We start from the raw sequence: 13,939 nt of genomic DNA on the forward strand, positions 1-13,939 counted from the left end.
TTCTATTCGCCAACAGCTGCAAGAATTCTTCCTTAAAAGGGGAAATGTCATCTTAAAAAGGGGCTGTTGGATAACATTCAGCAAATATAGTAAGAACAGCAAAGTATGTCCATTTTGCCACTGATTGCCAGTGTCCAGTTAGATTCCTAATGAGCCTTCCCCTCTAATAATGATCTGGTTAGCTCCTCTGCTCTTCATTTCCATGAGCTATTCTGGAAGGCAAGGAGCTGCAGCAGTTCTGTGAGAGAGAAGAGGCCACTCCAGCGCAAGTTTCCTTGTTGCTCTCTTATTCCAATGGATCTTGATCAAATTGCTCACCAGATTTCAGAAACTCCTCAAATACTCTGTGAAAACCCAGTGGATCCATTAAGTGCCTAGGTTAGACTGATCTAATCGCTCCTTCCTCACTTTTTTTTTGTTTTTTTTCTTCTTTCCTTATTACTAGAGTACTGGAAATAATTTATGGAAAGGAAATACAGACTCTTTCTATCCAGCAGCGCTACCAGATTCTGCAACAACTTTGTTCCCTATGCCATCCATCTGGTAAACTCACAAGGTAGAGGAGAGAAGGAAAGGCGGGAAAGAAGGGTGGGGGAACACAAAAAGTTAAGGAATTAACAGCGCCTCAGAGGGAGACAAGACAAACAGCTAAGAAGGTCACAAAAGCGGGAAAGTAAAAACTTAGATGAGAAAAGGAAATGGGGGAATTAGTACGTTTGATATCTGTAAATATTAACGGTTTAAATGCTCCTAATAAGCGTAGTAGGATTTTGAACAAATTAAGAAAGGCTAAGTATGATACTGTCTGCATGCAGGAGACCCATATAAAAAAAGATCAAAACCATTTGTTAGAATGCCGGGCGTTGGGTAAAACTTATACCTCATTAGCAGGTCAAAAAAAAAGAGGGATAGTGGTATATGTATGACATCATTTGAAATCCCAACAGGTTTTTGCTGACCAGGAAGGCCGGGTTCTTATGCTCGAAATAGAAATTGCCCAGTGAAAGTCTTTATTGGTTTGTATTTATGCCCCTAATGACAATCGGAGGACTTTTTATCCAAACTTATATGTTAAACTGGGGGAACTGGAATACGAACATGTCTGTTTAGTGGGGGATTTCAATGCTGTAACGGATAGAATGCAGGATTATGTCCCGGGAAATATACAAGGAGGGTTGAAGGATATTAAGAGAACATTACCAAAAATATGTAATGATTTAAGGGAGGAATTTGGATTGCAGGATATATGGAGGTTGAGAAATCCCAATAAAAATCAATATACTTATTTCTCTCCTAGACACCACTAGTGGACCCGAATAGATATGATATGGATGTCTCTTGAGTTGAAGGGGTTGGTCTCGGAAGTGGAAATAGGGCCCAACCAGTGGGCAGACCATAACCAGCTAATGGTAACTTGGAAGATCCCACATTGAAGGAAGGGTAGATGGAGAATGAATACAGGTATTTTGAGAGATGAAGAATTTATGAGTAAATTTAAGAAGGAGTTACATCTTTTTTTTCAGGAAAATAAGAAAGAGGATACTTCAATATACAATACATGGGATATGGCTAAGGCAGTGATGAGGGGATGGTTAATCAAATACATGATTGATAAACGTAGGGCAGGTAAGAAACACAGAGACAACCTCTTGAATAAATTACAACGGGTGGAAGAAAGGATGCAAAATGGATTAACCCAGACAACATTTATAGAGGAAAGGGATTTCTGGCAACACCAGATTAAATTATTAGATCAAGAGGAATTAGCAAATAATATAAAGTGGACTAAACAAATTTTTTTTTGAAAGGGCAAACAAAACAGGAAGATGGTTGGCTTACCGGTTTAGGAAGGAGCAGGAACAACGGAGAATAGAAGGGTTGAAAGATGTAATTGGGAATCTTCATTGTACTAAGGAAGGCAAGAGAATGGTAGCCCAGGATTTTTTCACACAGCTTCATTAGAAAGGGGAGGAAAATATTTGTGAAATTCGGAAATATTTGGAAAAGACAGACTTGCCTAAAGTCTCGGAAACAATGAAGGATATTCTTAATGCGGAATTTACGATGAAGTAGAAACAGTTATGAAAGCACAGGCGAATGGCAAAATCCCGGGTAGAGATGGCCTTCCAGTTGAACTATACAAAATAGTATTTGACGTTGTAGGGAAACACATGACGGATTTATTCAATGCGGTTATGAAAGAGGCTCAGGTTCCAGTATCTTGGACTGAGGCTTATATTTCTATTATTCCACAAGAAGGAACTGACCTATCCCTTATTAAGAATTATAGACCTGTATCATTACTAAATTCCGATTATAAGATACTTGCGGGGGTCCTTGCAGCCAGACTTAGCTGTTTCCTTAACCAATTCATTCATTCAGACCAAAACGGCTTCCTTCCTAATAGATACTTACGAGATAATCTTAGAATTATCATGAATACATTAGAATTTTTCGAAAATCGCCCAGATAAACAATTAGCTTTAATTTTTGTTGACGCCCAAAAAGCATTTGAAAGAATCAGTTGGGAATTTATGATTTCTCAATTGGAATATATGGGGTTTGGTGGGAATTTTATTTGGGCAATTCAAGCTATCTACCGGGAGCAGACTGCAAGAGTTTTCATAGATGGAGAGGAAACAGAGAGGATTCAAATTTGTAGAGGTACAAGACAGGGATGTCCCCTTTCCCCATTGCTATTTGTATTGACTTTAGAGCCCCTGCTTAGAGAAGTGAGAGGAAATACGGAAATAAGAGGAATGAAGATTAGGCAGGAGGAAGTTAAAGTCCAGGCTTATGCAGACGATCTTGTATTTATTTTGGATCAACCACTGGACTCGGGCCTGAAATTATTACGCTTGATTAGAGAGTATGGGAAGGTAGCGGGATTATTGATGAATGAAGAAAAAACTAAAATCCTAGCGAAGAATATGACTCAGATGCAAAGGCAACAGCTGGAGCAGTTAACGGGTTTAAGAATGACAAATAAAATTAAGTATCTGGGTATATGGTTGACTGCCAGATGCTCCTCCATAAAGGAGGATAACTATCTTCCTCTTTACAACCAGATGCTCAGAGATCTAGAAAGATGGAAAAATCTCCAGCTATCAATTTTGGGAAGGGTGGCAACCATTAAGATGTGCGTGTTACCCAAATGGCTATTTCTATTCCAAACAGCCCCGGTAAAGTTGAATAAAGAATTTTTTACAAATTTGGATAGGAGTATATCCAAGTTTATCTGGCAGGGAAAGAAGCCGCGGATTAGACTTAAAATGTTACAAGAACCCAACCCTGTTACAAGAGGCAGACTTGGACTCCTGAATTGGGAGCTCTATTACCAAGCAGCAAACTTGATTTGGGTGAAAGAATGGATGATCCTACAAAAGAGACAACTTTTGACATTTGAGGGAGCCGGTCTTCAACATGGCTGGCACTATTTTCTATGGCCAGGAGCGTCCAGCCGCCCCAGACACTTTGATGATCACTATTTACATAGGACTATTGGGTACACTTGGGAAAAGATTAGAAGAAGAGTATATTCAAAAGTTCCATGTTGGATTTCGGCGCAGGAAGCTCAGATCTACCTGACATTGTATAAAGGTGGGAAAACTTTGACATATGAAGTCTTTTTGGATGTTCAGGGTAATCCGAAGTCACGAGAATTATTAACTCTTCAAGGATATAAGATAGACTGGTGGTCTTATTCCCAAGTGCACTCTAGGTATAAAAAAGATTTATATAGCGAAGGAATTTACCGTAAAAGACAAAAATTGGATAAGATCTTATTAGAAGGAGGGAAAGGGGTACTATCTAAATGTTACGCATATTTATTGTCTCTGCAGATAGGACAGGATGTAGTGAAGGATTGTATGATAGCGTGGAGGCGAAATTTTGGATATCCCCTTGAATTCCAGCAATGGGAACAGATTTGGTTGAAAAATATGAAATTAACCATGGCCTCTTCATACAAAGAAAACATATATAAAACGGTCTACCGCTGGCATCTTCCCCCTGCGAGACTAGCTAAAATGTTTTCCGGGACATCTTCCTGCTGTTGGAAATGTGGTTACAGTAATGGAACTTATTTTCATCAGTGGTGGACCTGCCCGCAGGCGGTTAAATATTGGAAAAAAATACGGTAATGGATTTTGGAAATTACACAAATCAGTTTTGAATTAAGGCCTGAGATTTTCCTGTTGGGGGCAAAACCTTTGAATGTTAAATCAGGTATATGGTTCTTATTGATTCACATTATTACGGCAGCAAGATTAGCGTATGCGCAGGAGTGGAAAAATCAATATTTACCGATGGATTTGAAAATAATATATAAAATTAATGAGTGGGCGGAATCAGATAGATTAACTAGATTGATCAATGGTAAAAAAGATTCAGAATTTTATAACAGTTGGAAATTATGGTAGGATTGGGTCCAGAAAAGGTGGGATAGAATAGATATATTATGATGATGTATATATATATATGATGGCAAGTATGTATGTATAAAGGAATGACTTTATATTTATGGACAATGTACTCACATTACACCATGGTGGCAGGATTGTATATTTCATTTGTGTATTGATGCATAGAATATATTAATAAAAATTAGTTTTTTAAAAAAGATTTGTTTTTCTCGCCATGTACATGTATACATCTGAACTAGACTGTGTTGTTTCTCTGTGTCATATAATATATGTGGGTATATGCATAATTTTGTGTTTATTTATTCTGTCATGTTATATAGTGTATATTGGAGGTGCTGACTCTTTGAGAGCTGTATGCAACGAAATTTCATTTTAATGTATGCCCATAAGCGTACATTCAAAGTGACAATAAAGTTATTCCATTCCATTCGACAGGATAACTTTTGGGCATAGTGGGGAAAAAAGTAAAAGAAACATAAGCCAAACCAATCTGATGGTTGGAAAAGACTGCAAAGACATTATTTGGGCCACAAGTTCAGCAGCAGTTGCTAAGTCTTCTGTTCTAAGCACCCTTTTCGTGGTCTCATGATTAAAGTAGAGTATGTATTTTTCACCCCATGCTTCCCAATACACACATGCACACAGAAAGATACAGGTGCATTATAGGGAAACACAAAGGGGCAACTCACACAGCATCCACCCTGATTAGACTATCTCTCTCACACGTATACATGATCAAACGGTATTGCCCAGGTTCGCCTGGTGCGCCAGTTGCGCCCATACTTGGACCGAGATGCCCTACACACAGTCACTCATGCGCTAGTCACCTCCCGGATCGACTACTGCAATGTTCTCTACCTGGGGCTGCCCGTGAAAACCACCTGGAGGCTTCAGCTGGCACAGAATGCGGCCGCGCGGGTTGTTGCGGGAGGGACCTGATACTCCCATATTACACCACTCCTGCGCGGCTTGCATTGGTCTCACCTCCGGGTGAGATTCAAGGTGCTGGTGTAAACCTATAAAGCCCTTCATGGCTTAGGCCCAGGTTATTTGCCGGACCACCTGCAACCAGCGTCAACTTCCCATCGCCCGGTGCGCTCTCACAGAGAGGGCCTACTCAGGGTGCCGTCGGCTAGACAATGTCGGCTGGCGACTCCGAGGGGTAGACCCTTCTCTAGAGCACCCCCACCCTTTGGAATCAACTTCCCTTGGGGCCCCGGTTGGCCCCCGACCTTCGCACCTTCCGCAGTGAATTGAAAACCTGGCTATTTATGTCCCCCGGCCTGGACTGATGGGGTAGTATATTTTAGTATATTTATATTTTAATTTTTTTTTAAAAAAAACTTCCTTGATTTTTATGTATATTAGTTGTTTTGGTCGCTTGGTTGACTATCGTTGTGAGCTGTCCTGAGTCCTTGGAGATAGGGTGGCATACAAATTTTATAAAATAAAAAATAAAAAATTGTAAATCTTGAAAAGTCTTGCGAAAGTTAGTTTCCAAGAAAACTCTGAAAAGCTTAGTTATTTAAAAATGAACGAAAGATGTTCCATTTGTAAACATTTCTAAAAATAACTTACTTTTTTGAGTTTAGACTGATCATCCTTGTAAGTGATCATCAGGGCTAAGGCTAGATCTCCTTTCTCTCTTCGAGTACCTTCACACAGAAGAGGGTGCTCTGCTTCACTCACTGTTGTCTTCATGCCTGCAAAACAGAATCCAAGGATGTTGTCCTACTTTAGGTAAATACGAGAAGATTCCTATGAGGGCAAGGCATTTTCTTCTAAGATTTCATTTAAAAAGAGTATCTGCTTCTGGTGCCCGGGTTTCCATTATTTCAATTCTATTTAGGTGATGCAAGAATTACTACATGACATGGGCAGGATCTCTTTTAAAATTATAGGAGCAATTGTGGAGGCGTTCTGCCCCAGCTCCAGATTCCCAAGGATTGTGACACACACCAATGGTCCTTATCAAAGTTATAATGTACCAAGAATAAACAAAGTCCGGCCAAGGTTGGCAACCAGCCCAGAAAACAAAATACAGTAAGACACTCACTATTCAAACTGCTCTTTAATAATTACACGTTGTTTCCAGCAAGAAATTACTAACTGCGTGCGACTTAAATAGGCTAAGGGAGTGGCCAATTATCCTCAAACCTTACTCTCGAGGAGACCTCCGCCTCCTGAGTAGCCACTCCTGCCTTTTGGCAGCCCTGCGTGCTCAAGCATTGAGGAGAGGCTCCTCCACTTCGCTCTCTCCACTTGAAGGAGCCTCTGGAGGTTCTGAAGGCCCTGGCTGAGTCTCTGCCTTTGGCACCACATCCTATCAGCCTCCTTGCTGTCCGATGCGAGTGCCAGCTGCTCAGGCTGCTGGCATGACCCCACACCAGCCTCCTCGTCGTCGGGATCAGCCACGATCCACGCAGGCCGCTGGCAGGCCACAACAGGAGGGGAAAAAAACTAAGACTTACCAAGTGCTGCCACGGCTGCCTCAAAGCCAAGTTCTTCATCTCCAGGCATTTCATTGTTCCAATTACGGCTTGGGGGTCTTGATCCTGTAGGAGAAACCACTAGGACAGGAACAGAGATATTAATTAGCTCTACAGAGAATAAACATTGCCAGGACTGGTAAAGAAAAAACCAGTGCAAATATTGTATTTTAACAACTTGTACAATATCGCTACATTTAAACCAGGATGATCAAATTTTCTTCAGTATCATATTGAGACACTTTATCCTCCTGAAAACATTTTTCCTACAACTCTAATTGTAATTTAACACATGACACAGCTAGTAATTCAGAATGAAAAGAGGGTTGCAGTCATCACAAGGAAGAGTGCATTGTTTTGACTTCCTCAGAGCTGTAAAATATGGTCTTAGATTTGGTGCTTTATCTGGAAAAAAAACTGTAGTAGACATTCAGCAAGTAGTCACCAAAACTGACCATCTGCTTTAAGAAGCTGGGTGTAACATCTATAAATTAGAGCAATCTTGTCTCCCCTGGTGCCCACTGAATACTTTGACTCCCATTGGATTCAGGCCAGCAACAGGGATAAATTAGTTTGTACCCCAAAGTTTCTGGAGAGTAATCTATAAGAGGGCTGTCTGTTGGTAATATTAGGACATAGTTAATGAAGTTTTAGAGCCTGACTAACAATCCCCTATTCAAATAGGCTAACTGCATACGCCAGGCTTTGTGATTAAGGCTAAGCTCAGGACCTCCACAGCTCCTTCATATGTGAGCATTTGAGCTAAACCAAGTGTAGCAGGTATATTTTTTTAACCTTACAGAAGTTCTCAAGGGCACATGAAGCAATAGACATCAATGAATGGACTGTGGAAATTGCACTGAAAGTGTAGAGCAGGGGTCCCCAAACTTGGCAGCTTTAAGACTTGTGGATTTCAACTCCCAGAATTCTCCATCCAGCTATGCAGGCTGGAGAATTCTGGGAGCTGGTCCACAAGTCTTAAAGCTGCCAAGTTTGAAAACCTCTGGTGTAGAGGGACGAGCAAACCTTTCCTCAAGGGGCTTTCTCTTTGGGTAAATATTCAGGGGTTTTACCTGGAGCACATAAGACATCAAATATGAAGCTAGCTAGCATGAGAGGCAGGACAGGGCGGTAATCACACAGTGTTCCTTCCCTCAGCTCTTCAGCCCTCCCCCGAATAGTATTCATCTCGCTAGAGCCAAGTGGGATCTTCTTCAACAAGGCCACGATCTCAGATTCCTGGTATGCCAGCTTGACCTGTGTGATATGGATCAGGGAGAAATATGCACAAGGCTTTTATTTTAACAACACATTATTGTACACAAAGACTGGATAATAACATTAAGAAAAAATGCTTTGTAGTGATGCGTAAGAATCTTTGCGTCAGGCTGAGAGGGTTGTTTTTATCCAGTGAAGGCTGCCAAGAAATTCCCTAACTTTGGGGACAAAACTCAATCCTTGATCCTCTGCACAGCCATATAAAAGTCTATGTAAGTCTGTGAAGAATATGCATCTGGAACTGCACATTTTGGAAAGTAAACAAAATAACCAGCTAGCAGATTCTACCAAAACCAATACAGGTAGTCCTTGATTTATGATTTAGCAATTGTTTGACAGCACTATAAAAAGTAACTTATGGCTGGTCCTCACAGTTACAACCATCACAGTGTCCCTGCGATCATGTGATGGTTGATCATTTGGCAACTGGCTTGCATTTATGACAACTGCATTATCCTGCAGTTATGTGATTGCCATTTGCTGACAAGCAAATTCAATGGGGAAGGTGGCAGAGGTGGTCATGGGTCACAGTCATGTGATGTCTCATTTAATGACCACTCTCTTTGAAAATAGATTTTCCAGACCCAGATAAGTTAAGGACTACTGTATCACTGTGGGCTGTAAAAAAAAGTCATCCTGTTGTAACACTATTACAATTGCATACTAGTTTTTTATCTAGAGTTTAGGGGAACTTATTTCAGCCAAACAATTTGAAACAAGAGCTAGAGGTGCAAAACCAAAACCTCAGTCAGTTTTCTGAATGAAATAATAAGATTCTCCCCTCCCATGGAAGTGCTAAAGAAGGCACCAAAGCCATCCTATACGTACCTCCAGGGCCTTGGTAGATGCTGGCGGCCTCTGTAACTCCAGAGCAAACATGCCAATCTGGAAAGCCAGATTGTGATATTCCTGCCGCTCACTCAGTACAGTCAGCAGAAAAGCGGCTTTGGATAAAGTGTTTGTTGCCATCCAAGTCTGTTTGCTGGTAGATACTTTGTTTTTCTTTCCCTATGGGTTGGAGAATTAGAAGGCTGAATGTGAATTTTTCTGCACTCAATTCTATAAAAAAAAACTATTTACAAATAATAAGCACGCCTAGGAACTGATTTCAATTATATGCCATTTTAGATGTATAAAAATGTGAGTTCTTGCCAGTCCTTTTCCTTAATATATGCCAAGTCATAGCTGCAGCTAACTCCTCTTGGCTGAGCAGGATTAGGCAACAGAGCTGAAGGGGAGACGATCAGGATATCCCAGACTACCGATAACACTAGGAAACTGGAAGAACATTTAACAAGAAAAGCAATTGCGTTTTTCTATGTTGTTTAGCTTGACTTAAGGGAATTCTTTACCCTTTTACACATCTTTAACGTACATATCTGACATGCATATTTATAATAAGAGAAGTGCATTTCAAAATACAGAGCAACTACAACCGAGTAATTAGCTTCATTCATATTAAAATACAAACAAATTTGATTTCCTAGTCTCAGCTGAAGTTCTACTGACTACAGTTGTAGTCTATCAGGGTAATTTCAGTCTAGACCCATCCGAAGAAAGTTATGTGAGGAAAAATCCATACATAAAATGAAATGAACTAATAGAAACTTTATAAAGTATAACAAAGAATGCTATATAATTTTAATCACCATTTGAGGGAATAATATTTGTTTTTATTTGCACTATGTCATGAACATTTTGAAAATAAAATGCAACTCGGTTTCAGCATCATTAAAGAAATATGTTTCTTTTTTATAAAGTGACTTTGAATTTATAAAGCATAAATTTTAAGGAAAAAACTCTCTAAAATTTGCAATCCATTTTAGAGAAGAATTCTGATTTATACTTTCCAATGCTTTACCCTCATATCCTCATATACTTTAACCAATAGATGTTTTAGGAATAAAAAGATATAAATTATATCAAAAAGCATATTTACTGATTCAGCTATTTGTTTTAATGTTCAATCACACCTTGCACTAGAATTCAAAAGTTCCTTCAATGTTTCAGTACCTTTATCATCCAAAATCATATAATCGTCACCTTTTCTTGTTTGTTTTTAATCCTAACACATAACCCTTGAGGGAGTCCAGTTGCTTCCTTCGCTCCCCTGCAACAGCTATTCTTACTCCCACCTTTCTGTTTCTTTCAAGCCCATTATCCCACACTGAACAACATCGTTCTATAACAGTTGGCAAAAAAAAATTAGTCAAAGCTCTTCAGAAGATGCATCCTTTCCCCTAGTCAGCCTTCACATAGAAAACATAGATTCATAGGGCTGGAAGGAACCTCAGAGGTCTTCTAGTCTAACCCCCCCACCCCACCCCACCCCATGGTTAAGGCAGGAGATAACCATTATTAGTCAGTACAGGTTGTTCTGCAGCTGACCTGTTGTTTCCCCACCAACATCAGAGTGAGGAATTTGGAGAGAAAGGATTACAACAGAGATGAAGACATACAATGGGGAATGCACATCAAAAGGAATGCAAGCAATTATCTCAAAATATCACAGCATAATTATCAAGTGGTGCTTCAAAGTAAGGGTTTATACTTATTACAGCATTAACATTATCCACAGCAACACACACATCTAAATCTCCTACTAGCTATTGTCCAACCCCGGTCTTCCCATTTAAACTATGTTTCTATCGGTATTATACCTTGGTTGGGGGTTGCTCCACTTTGAGATCAGGAGGGTTAGCCAGTAAGTCTTTTGCAAGTTCAACAGTGAGACGACAAGCTTCACTGCTATAGCCATGTGCATGAAGAGCCTCTGCGCAGGCAAACAGGATCTGTAAATTGAGAATTGCAGCAAAACCAGTCTAATGCTTGCTTCCTTTGCTCTCAGTTCTTAGTCTTATGGGCCTAGGAACTTCACTGCTGAAACTCATGGCAACTCTTACTGCCATTCCCATGTGAGAAATAGATTACAACTATAGTGTTTGTTAAGTCCTTCAATAAGCTTATCACAAAAAAAACCCCTCAACTTTCTCCAAGTCCCCAGTAAAATCTAGCCACTTGTGAGAAATGCCCAACATTCCTTGAACTCCCTTACCAACCCCTACCTGCACCACATTTGGAGTGTGTGACTCTTCAGGTCCAACATAGGAAAGGTACTCAATGGCTACCATGTGAGGCAAGAAACAAACTGAAATAAACACATGATGCTGCCTCATAAGATCCACGTGCTCAATGCTTTGGAGTCTGACTGATAGTTTAAAATCTCAAGCAGAAGTTCAGTTATGCAAGATCCATTTGGAAATGCAGATACAAGGGATGCAATTCAGAACTTCTGCATTAAACGTGTATCCTACTACCAAATTTTTCACCTTTCATTAATTAATTCTACAGCCTTGTCAAAATGGCTGACATGCTACGTATTATTATTATGCAAAATATGCCTGAATTACATTCTATTCCTTTTTCCTTGACCAAGTGCTACACATAAATGTTGACACACAGAAGAATAAATTATCAATATTGATACAAATATTTATAAAGCTGTTATCAAGTTTAATAGTCCTTCACTGTTACATAATAAGATAAATGTTTTCATTCTTCCCAGTAGAAACATATACTGCAGGAGCCTAAAGTAAAGGGGGTGGAGGAGTCAGGAGCTTACAGGCCTACCTCCATTCGGTTTTCTTGCTCCAACGGTTTTATTCCAGCAAACATGTCTTGTTCCTCTTCAATCCCACCCTCTGCTTTCTCGTCTTCTTCCTTAGCCACCTCCTGGGGATTTAAATAATACACTTGATAATCATCTTCTTCCTCTTCTCCTCCAGCAGCGCCATTTTCCTCCACCTCTTTTGGCTTTGAACATACCCCAGCACTACTTTCATCAGGGCCATGGAGGTCATCATCTCCACTGCCCACTTCCTCCACGGGTTCCTTTGAAAGTTTCTTTGTGGAAGGACTGCTTCTGAGGGTAGGCTCGGTTGCCTCAGAGAAATACACTCCACCATCATCCTCAAAAGTATCTCTGTAGCTTCTGCTCAACGGGCTGTCTGTGAAGCTGAATGTATTGCTCGCCTCTGCTCCAAGAGCCAAACTGCTGTCATCTAAAGTCAATTCAGCCAAGTCCGGCTCCAAAGAACTGTCCTCACTACTCATACGACGCTTCCCACCATGTTTGCTGGCCAAGTTCTTTCCCACCGGAAGCTTGCCCTTGTTCGCAGTTGTTTTATATGAAGCTTTATCACCTTCTGCTGAAAGTCTTCTCAGAACCCGCTGGGGGCCTTCAGACACAACTTTCCGTTTCCCAATAAGTTCTTTGGGGCGCACAGCTGGCTCCTGAGAGACAAGTCGTGACCTGTCTCCTAGCTGCAAACATGTCCCCATAGCATCTGTCCCATGGCCTCTCCCTGCATCAGAAAAATTTTCTATACACGGTGGCCTGCAGTTCCTCTGCTGGATGGCCTTAACCCAACAAAAGGAGTTCTTTTTGTCAGCACTGCTATAGGTGATGCCTGGAATAGGATATGCCTCCTCCCAATTGAAGTAGCAAGCTTCCACAGCTGGTTTGAATCCATGGAATAACTTCTCAAGAGACTTCTTATGCTGCCCTCTTTTGACATTTTCTATTACCTTCAACTGCCACTGCCTTAGCTGCGTGCACAAGTCCCTTCGCCTAGCAGTATGGAAGGAAAGAAACAAACAAGTAAGAGGCAAAAGTGACCTATTAAAAGCAAATACCAAAATCTAATTTCTTTTAATTTCTTGTTAATCAAGTACACTTACATTTTATCAGAAGTCTAATATTCTAATATGTTTAATACTTAATTTCATTTTTGTCACAGAAAAAAGCCTCAAATAATCAAAGCTCCTATGAAAATTCTTAACACTGATCCTAGTAGCAGTTTATTTAATTGCCTATATACAGTTTATTGCAGAATTCTCCAATATTTCCAGCTTTGCAGACCTGTGGCAGGAGGAGAGGGGACGGTTCCACGCGAGCTGCTGGCAAGAGCGCATGCATGCAGCTCCATTTGTGCGAGCGACGTGCATCTGCGCCTGCCGTTAACTTAAATGGAGCCCTTGTGCTGGTCTGCTGCTCGCATAAGTGAGGATGCATGTGCACACTTGCCAGCTGTTTTCCATAGCCCAGTTGCAAACCCCTCATAGCCCACTAGTGGGCTGCGGCCCACAGGTTGGGGACTCCTGGTCTACTGTGTTTGGCAAAGAAATTCAAGGGAAATATTCTTAGGTCCCATTGAATATGCTCCATGTTTGATATTGCCCCACAAATTTTCACAAAATTGAAAAGTGAGGATTGTTCAAGTCACTCCAAAACGCTTATCTTTTTTTAAAAGAGTTCTTCATGCTCTGTTTTGGAAGTATCTTTCTGATTGTTGTCTTACTTGCCCTGTCCCAGATATGAACATTACTGAAAATCTGTAGAGGAATACATTTCACTGTGTGGTGAAATGCATGCTGGGAAAACTAGGAATATTTCATAGAAGGATTCTGCAAAGACAAGTGGGGAAAAATTCCACAAGCAAAACCTTAGCTGCCTAAAGGAAACATTTAGAAGGTGAGGAGTTACAAAATAATGACTGGAATGGTGTCCAAACTTTTGCATCTGCTATATTCGCCTTTTTCTTAAGTTGAATTTGCAAATAAATGCACATAAATAATAAATATGCATTCAAATTTCAACAAAAATGTCATGCTTAATGCTATAGTCTGCCGAAATTGTAATAGCTGCTGCTTACTTAGGAATTCATTGAAACATACAATTTGAACATG

General features: G+C 40.4%; 1 protein-coding gene across 4 annotated transcripts in view; it reads right to left on the reverse strand.

Annotated features, from left to right (window-relative positions):
* The window catches only part of ZSWIM8 (zinc finger SWIM-type containing 8), a 75,517-nt gene that overhangs the window by 24,360 nt on the left and 37,218 nt on the right, over positions 1-13,939 (reverse strand). For 3 of the 4 annotated variants that reach the window (XM_070946507.1, XM_070946506.1, XM_070946510.1), the window contains exons 10-15: positions 11,822-12,821; positions 10,852-10,983; positions 9,020-9,199; positions 7,987-8,170; positions 6,896-6,994; positions 6,003-6,127 (exon numbers count right to left, since the gene is read on the reverse strand). In XM_070946507.1, the coding sequence (XP_070802608.1) occupies positions 6,003-6,127; positions 6,896-6,994; positions 7,987-8,170; positions 9,020-9,199; positions 10,852-10,983; positions 11,822-12,821 (1,720 nt within the window). The remainder of the gene's footprint in view (positions 1-6,002; positions 6,128-6,895; positions 6,995-7,986; positions 8,171-9,019; positions 9,200-10,851; positions 10,984-11,821; positions 12,822-13,939) is intronic. The other variant, XM_070946509.1, reaches the window with a different exon arrangement.

Source organism: Pituophis catenifer, unplaced genomic scaffold (assembly GCF_029215685.1).
Source record: "Pituophis catenifer annectens isolate HBS135680 unplaced genomic scaffold, rPitCat1.0.hap2 SCAF_6, whole genome shotgun sequence".
In the NCBI taxonomy this organism is placed as follows: domain Eukaryota; kingdom Metazoa; phylum Chordata; class Lepidosauria; order Squamata; family Colubridae; genus Pituophis; species Pituophis catenifer.